Source organism: Kryptolebias marmoratus, linkage group LG20, assembly GCF_001649575.2.
Source record: "Kryptolebias marmoratus isolate JLee-2015 linkage group LG20, ASM164957v2, whole genome shotgun sequence".
In the NCBI taxonomy this organism is placed as follows: domain Eukaryota; kingdom Metazoa; phylum Chordata; class Actinopteri; order Cyprinodontiformes; family Rivulidae; genus Kryptolebias; species Kryptolebias marmoratus.
This window is the reverse complement of record NC_051449.1, coordinates 21,100,040-21,107,444: the sequence shown is the minus strand read 5'-3', so window position 1 is coordinate 21,107,444 and position 7,405 is coordinate 21,100,040. Positions and strand designations below refer to the sequence as shown.

Genomic DNA, 7,405 nt, shown 5'->3' with positions numbered 1-7,405 from the left:
CCCCGTCCTCTCTGCTGGCTTTTATAAACATCTGATGTCGCCCGTCAAGGCTTGTAATACTTTATACTGTACAAAAATTTACATTCAATCGGGCTCAAGCTGATGAATTGGCAATCGCAGCGTAATATCGGCGTTAGTGTTAAACATTTGTCAGATTTTTTTTTTTTTGCCTACGTTTTATTTCACAGCGTGACGCCTGGGAAGTTTGGCCGATCTGTTAAAACACTGTAAAAGAAAAAAAAAAAAAAAGGAGAAAAAGTAATCGAAGTCAACGGGCCGCGGTTTAGCAGAAATTGTTCATTTGTGAAAGTAGCAGCCCTGTAATAAATAAAACACTCATAACAGTAGAACTCAAAAAAAAAAAAAAAAGGACAGATGATGCTAGAGTTGATGTGAAAGTAACGGCAGCGGTGTGGCGCTCCGACAAAATAAACAAACAAAACTCTCCCATTTCTCGTGTCACAACATGAAACAACCAGGCTAAAAATACCCATCTACCCACGCCATGTCTTTAATAAAAAATAAAAAATAATAATAATAGTCGCTTTTCTCAACAATCACATCTCTGTCTGTCCCTTACACAGCCCCCGTCTCAGCAGGTCTCGGGTCAGATTGTGAGGTCTCGGGTTTAGTTTAGACTAGATGGCGTCAACTAAAGATCAAACAGAGGCTCCCTCACCCCCCCACACTTCCTCTGTTGCTCTCAATGATTGCATTAACACTGGAAAGGCCCACGGTACAGATGCATACATACATTCCAACACCTGTTCACAGTCTCTCTCTCTCTCTCTCACACACACACACACACACACACTGTACTCTGTGGTCAAGCTGGTGGCTAAGGACAAAGTTCTTTTTTTCTTCTTTTTAATTTCACATACACTAATAATGACGAGTTGTACAAGAAGATGCTCTTCTGTTTCTGTCCCGTGCGAAGCTTCAAGCCGAGGTGACGTTGGGTTGCTGTCCGCCGTCGGCCTGAGGGGTCTGGAGCTGCTGGGGTTTGGGGGGGTGCGGCTGGAGCTGAGGGTGGCCGGGTCCCTGCGGCTGCGGCAGCGGCGCGGCGCCGGACGCAGCGGCCACCGTCTGCGAGGACAACTGAGACAGCTGCTCGTTGTTGGCCAGGGACTTCAGCACGGCGTTCTCCCGCTCCAGCACAGAGTTCCTCTCGAACAGCTCCTTGATCTGCTCCTTTAAGACCTCCACCTCTTCGCGCACCGCGTACATCAGATGGCTTTTCACCAGGTCCTGAGGAACACAGCTCGGGTCAAACATGGTACAGCACGGGAACGGAGGCAGCAGGCATGTCTGGGCTTTGAATGTACGCTTCATCGGAAACACAAACAAACTAAACGGTGTCAGACTCCAGGCCTCAAGGGCCGCTCTCCTGGGAGTTTCAGGTTTTTCTGCTCCAACACACCTGATTCAAATGATTTAATCACCTCCTCACCAAATCATCAAGTTCTCCAGAAGCACGGCAACAAGTCATCCATATAAACAAGGTGTTTTAAAGCAAGAACACTAAAACATGCAGGAGAGCGGCCTCCGAGGAACGGAGTTTAACACCTGTGCTTGAAACAAACACTGCAAGATTTCAAAGGAATATTCCTGCCATTCTGAAGTTATGAATAGTTAAAAAGCTGCTGCAGACAGCCTCAGTTTGGAGAACTAGTTTAATTCTGACCCGATCGATGAGCTAACAGCTAATCTGAACGCAGCCAAGACCAAAGCGGACTGCTGCCGTCTTAAAATGACTTTAAGCTCCACAATTATATATCACTTTGTGCAAGAGCCAACATTAAAAACTAACATTGAAGTAAATTTTACGTTGCACGATTATTTACATAATTGTGCAAATAAGAGAAGGAGCTAGCTGTAGCACTTCTGGGAGGAATTTTATTTTTTCTTCTTTTAATGTCAGAATCTACATGAACTGTAGTGAACTTCAGAAAACTGGAGTGCTTTACAAAAACAACTAAATATGCTTTGGAAGTGGACAAACTTATTAGTCAGTCAATTCCATCCACCATACAGGAGAAATCTAGACATCCAAAGAGAACCTGGAAGTTGAAACCAGAACTACAAGCTTTAAGTCCCGCCCCCATCGTGTAAACAAACAGAACATTGAGCCCTGTTAAAAAGTCAACTGCTTTCATCTTAAAACAGCTTCCTCCTACTAAACTTCAGTGTCTCATAAAACATTACTGAAACCTTTACACTGAAGTCCGTAATGCATTAAATGGATATTCCAGCAGAATTATTTTGACCTAATATTAGAAAGTCCCCTAAGCTGCACAGGAAGTGTTACAGCTCGCTGCTGCCATCTGCTCTCACAAATGACCCCCAAAATTTTCTGTAAATAATCACGAGGAGGTCTCTGAAAATGTTTTAAAGACTGGAGTCATTTTAGGATGAGTCCTAGCTGGACTAGCTGTTATTTCTATTTCTATTTCTCCAAACTGAGGTTGTTTTAAAAAGCTACAACAGGTAGGATATTTAGTGTTTGTAAATGTTTCCCACAGAAACACACTTCAAAATGGCCAGGAGATTCCTTTAATCATGTCAGTGTCCCCATCTGTTCACGTCACTTGACACCTTTCATGGTTCAACAAAGAAAAATGAGAAGGAAGTAAACAGACTACTCACCATTGCCTGTTCGATTTTATTATCAATGGCAACTATGTTGGCTCCAGAGGCACTGCAGGGAACACAAAGAAGAAAGCAGCTTAGTTTTAAGACCTGCTTCACTTGTTATTTGGAGAATTTCTTTATTTTTCCCCAGGAGAACATTTCAACTCGACAAATTCAAACTCAGCACACACTCTCTGGTCTTCAACACGCTGCCTGTTCGCTGACACTTGTGCCAAGAAATTCAGAAATCAGTTCTTGGTTGGAGAAAATTCTTGCATTTAGGAGTATTTTTTTTTTTTTTTAAAGTCTCTTTAAAGCTTCATCTTTGGTTTGGTTCTGCCAGCACCGACTTCAACAGCCCGGCAAAGAAACGTTTGAGTTTATTTCAGCTGGAAACATGGACAGTGGTTTGTAAAAAACAAAGTGGCAGCATCTTATTTTCACGTGTCTTAAGAACCATTAAGAAAATGCTGGGTTTCATTTACGTGTGATTTTACTCAAAACATCCATTTTCTATAAGCACTTCATCCTGTTTAGGGTCGCAGGCAGCGGGTCCAGGTCTCCGTAATCATGGGAAAAGACCGGGGGGGTACGCCCTGGAAAACTAAGAATCTCAAATTAATCTAACCTGTTGAGGAAATCGGAGTATCCGAACAGAGACAATATGTAAACTCCACACAGCTCTAAAGGCCCCATTTCACTGAGCTGCCACTGTCAGGAGACAAGTTAGTGAAAAAGATGTTATTTTTCAGCTGCAGTCTCACGAAGCTGACACAAGTCGTGTGTCTGCATTTTGGAAAAAAATCCCTGGTTATTTCTGAATACACGGCTTGTAAATCTGCCCTTCTTGGCCACTAAACTGTACAATGACGCTGTTATGGCCCATTTTTGTGACAATTTAAAGCGCAGACAGAAGCAAACGTCCAAGTATTCTTTTCTTGTTAGGTTTTAGAAATGAAGACAGGCTGCAGGCTGATCTGGACCAGTTTTTCTTAACAAATATTTATAATTTGGTGTTGTTGTTGTTTTTTAAAGACCTGGACTACTGCCTCAGTTATTTTTTGGAGACACCTGGGAGAAAAGTAGTTGCACTGAAGCGACGGGGCTACACGCCTCCGCGACTCACGCGAGGAAGCCGAGAACCCAGAGGAAGTCCCACGGCACTCTGGCATATCCCTCATGGAAACAGTTTGCCAATTAGTCGCAGCCCAGTGAGATAGGTCCTTCACCGGCCATTCACTTCCAGAAAACAGGAGAGAACCAAACTGTCCACAGGGTCGGTCATTACGCTCTTTTTAGCACGACTTACATGAAAAGACTAACACGGGTCAGGTCCAAAAATCACAGCGAGGCAAAGTCGTTTCTGACACAACGTTGTCAGCGTAGTTACTCCGTTTCCTCCCACAGCCCCAAAACACACGAGTTAGGTCAACTGGAGATTCTAAATTGTCCTTAGGTGTGGACGTGTACATGGTTGGTTGTCTCCATGTCCCCCCACCAAACCTGCTGGCAGCTAGTCCCCCTGACCTGAACAGAACCAAGTGGGACTAGAACATGAATGATTTCTTGCAGCATCAAAGGCTGCCCACTATGATATTAACCATTTTTAAACCATCTGATTATCAGCAGTGAGGAAGTAACAGGAGCGTGTTGTTAAGACTTTGTCCACTAGAGGGCCACAAGGAGCTGTGTTTTTGTCCCACTTTCAGAAACTTCGCAGCTCATTAACACCTCAGTGGTTCTGATCAGCTTTACTTTCAAACTTAAAGATGGACTGCCTCCGTGTGTGTGTGTGTGTGTGTGTGTGTGGGGGGGGGGGCACAGTGGTGCCATCATTCTGAAATAAAAGAAGTTTGGCTCAGTAGTCGCCCAGCCGAACTAAGCAATTGAGGAAGAAGAGGCTTAATGAGAGAGGGGACAAAAACCTGATGGTGACACGGGCCAAGCTTCACAGATCCTGTGTGGTGAAGCTTCTCAGAGAAAAAAAACACCTCAAAGCTGCTCGAAGGAAACTCAAACTATGAGGAACAAGATCCTCTTCACCTGCCCAGCACCATCCCAACAGAGATGCATGGTGGTGGCAGCATCATGCTGTGAGGGAGGGCTTTTAGCAGCAGGGCTTGGAAGACTGGTCAGCGGTTGAGGGAAAAGCTGAATGGTGCAAAAAATGGAGACATCCTCAATGAAATCCTGTCCACAGAGCTGAGGACGTCAGTCTGGACAGAAGGTTCACTGTCCAACATGACACAGAGAGGACACACAGGAGGGGCTGAGGGACAACTCTCAATGTCCTACAGATTAGTTGGACAATTGATTTTAAAATCGGCCAATATTGGCAACTTTATTGTCAAGTGAGGAGATGAAGACTGAGCAGCAGCTGCTAAAACCAGCTTATTGTAGCCCACATTAGTTTGTCTAATGGTTATTAAATATACATTTATTTAGGTTAAACAATTGTTAAATTAAAAAATACATATTTGCCACTAAAAGAAAAATTAATGTCTGAAGAACCGCCTTGATTTCTAAAGAAAAACTGATTTGAAAGTTCTCCTTCTGGTAATATAACTAATCTCAAAGCATTTATGACGGACTCGAACCATTTAAGCTTAAAAGTGACACAGCGTTGTAGTTGCTCGTCCACCATCATTTACCAGCCTCACTTCTTTTAAAGCAGACGAGGTGAAGCTTGGAGGTTCTCCTGCAGCCAGTTTCAGAGGTGGAGCCAAACTCCTGTAATCACATCAGGGACTGGAAGAGGAGGAAAAACTCGAAGCCCTTGTGTGTGCTGTCAGAGGGACATGTGACGGGCCTGCCGTGGATCTGTAGCTATGGAGACGGGAAAACATGGGTAACACAATAACCGTTCAAAGACTCGCAGCGACCCGAGCCAGCGTTAGGAGGGTGAACTGTAGCCCTGCTTCCCGGAGCCACAGATGCAGATTATTCTGTTAAATCGGGACACTTTGGCCTCGTGACTTCAGCTGCAAACGCACCAGTCCCACTGAAGCGAGCAGAAACAACAATCAAGTCTAACCCATATTAGGACACCATCTGGTACTCAAAGTGGGACTTCCAGGAACAACTGGCACAGGTGGAAAGGAGGGGGGGGGGGGTCCTTTGGAAACCGCAACATGACTGAGCAAAATTTGTGAGCTTTACTTAGAGCAACACTCCTGACACAAGTGAGCGCTTTTAAGCTTCTAGATTCAACTAGTTTGAACGGTCAACAAACTCTGCTGAATGCCCAGAAAAGCCCCCTCCTCAGTACTTTCAGCACTACAAAGCAAACACGACGAGCCCCGACGTGTGCACAGTCGAGCCGCTGAAATGAAACAAAACGCCAACGATGGTTTCGACTTACTCTGCCACCCGATTGTGCAACAGACACTTCTGTAAACTTCGCCTGTCACGTCAACAAGACTGACATTTACGAGCTCTGCGCACGGGCTCCAGTTGTAGGCTAGGAACGCCAATAAAACCGCCATTAGAGGCAGAAACGCATCCGCGCCATCAGGGAGCGGGGCGTAAGGAGCAACCCGGCGGCTCGTCGAATGGTTGTCGTGCTTCCCTCGCCTCTGACAGAAATGCCGGCGCGTTTACGAGCAGCGGGCTGCCTTAAAGTAACAATAAAACGGTCCACTGCTCGTTTCTCAGATGAGCCCACTCCCGGCGGGCGGCACCTGATGCGTCCGAGGCGATGCAGCCAGCGAGGAGGCACGGGTACTTCTGAACTGAAGGCAAACATTCAGCTATTTCACTGCCACTTCCCCTCCCCTGCCCTCCCCTCCCCAGCAGTAATTCTACGGTACAGATCAGCGAATGTAAAGAGGAAGTGCTAAAATGACAACCAAGCAGGCATCAATGCTCTCTGTAAACAGCATCCTCTGTGTGTTAATGTGAAGCAGCAGCATGTTGTTGCTAACAATCAGACACAGGGGGAAAAAAAAGGATTCCGATGAAAGATGGACCGATTGCTCTGACAATATTGGCCACGTTTACATAAAAATCGACAATCCTGCAAGTACTTAATTAGCAGGTCGAAGAAAGGAAGCTGCAGCTGCTGCTCGTTTATATGCTGTTTTTAAGTGTACAGGTTCTTCTGAGGGTCGTTAAATATATGTGTAAGTTAAGCAATTATTGTTAGACTTTGTTCAATAAAAAGGTACATACAGAGAAAAAGGAAAAATAAAGGAAAATCTGTTGTATAGCGGCTACAATAGTAGCAGAAAGTCCAGTTTACTTGTTTATGCTTCACACTACAATGAGTGAGACTCGTAACAACAAACACACGAGCTGTAACAGACTAACACTTCATCCTTGGACAAAGGTAGGCAAGATCCAGCTGACTGGAAAAGAAGAAAAAAAAAACGTTGAAAGGATTTCTAGTAAATAAATAACTGAATTGATCTTTCGTGGTGCGCTGGCATACTCGTGTGTACGAGAGTCTGTAGTTCTTTAACTGGAGGTACCATTCAGGGGTTTCCAGGAACTGAAAGGTCGGGAACCAGTGACAGCACATTTATGTCCTAATACTCATTCTATAGATTACTCAGTATGAGGAAAAACAGTCAGTAGCTGTATGCTGGTGTAGATTCTCAGTCATCCAGGCCATGGTAAATTCAAAAAAAGTTAAAAAACAAAAACAACTGGACTTCTATTCTGTAGCTGAAGACGTTTTGCTTCTCATCCGAGGAGCTTTCTCAATTCAGAAATAGAGAGTGTGGAGTTGAGCTTTTAAAGCTGAGATGTGATGTAAGCTGGATTGCTTGCAAAT

The 7,405-nt window shown here is 44.6% G+C and overlaps 1 protein-coding gene across 2 annotated transcripts in view; it reads right to left on the bottom strand.

Moving 5' to 3' along the window:
• Positions 1-864: 864 nt before the first annotated feature.
• Positions 865-7,405, bottom strand: part of LOC108238328 (TSC22 domain family protein 2) — a 25,620-nt gene continuing 19,079 nt past the window's right edge. For both annotated transcript variants that reach the window (XM_017420330.3, XM_017420331.3), the window contains 2 exons: positions 2,647-2,698; positions 865-1,248 (listed from right to left, as the gene is read on the bottom strand). In XM_017420330.3, the coding sequence (XP_017275819.1) occupies positions 940-1,248; positions 2,647-2,698 (361 nt within the window). In that variant the 3' untranslated portion in view covers positions 865-939. The remainder of the gene's footprint in view (positions 1,249-2,646; positions 2,699-7,405) is intronic.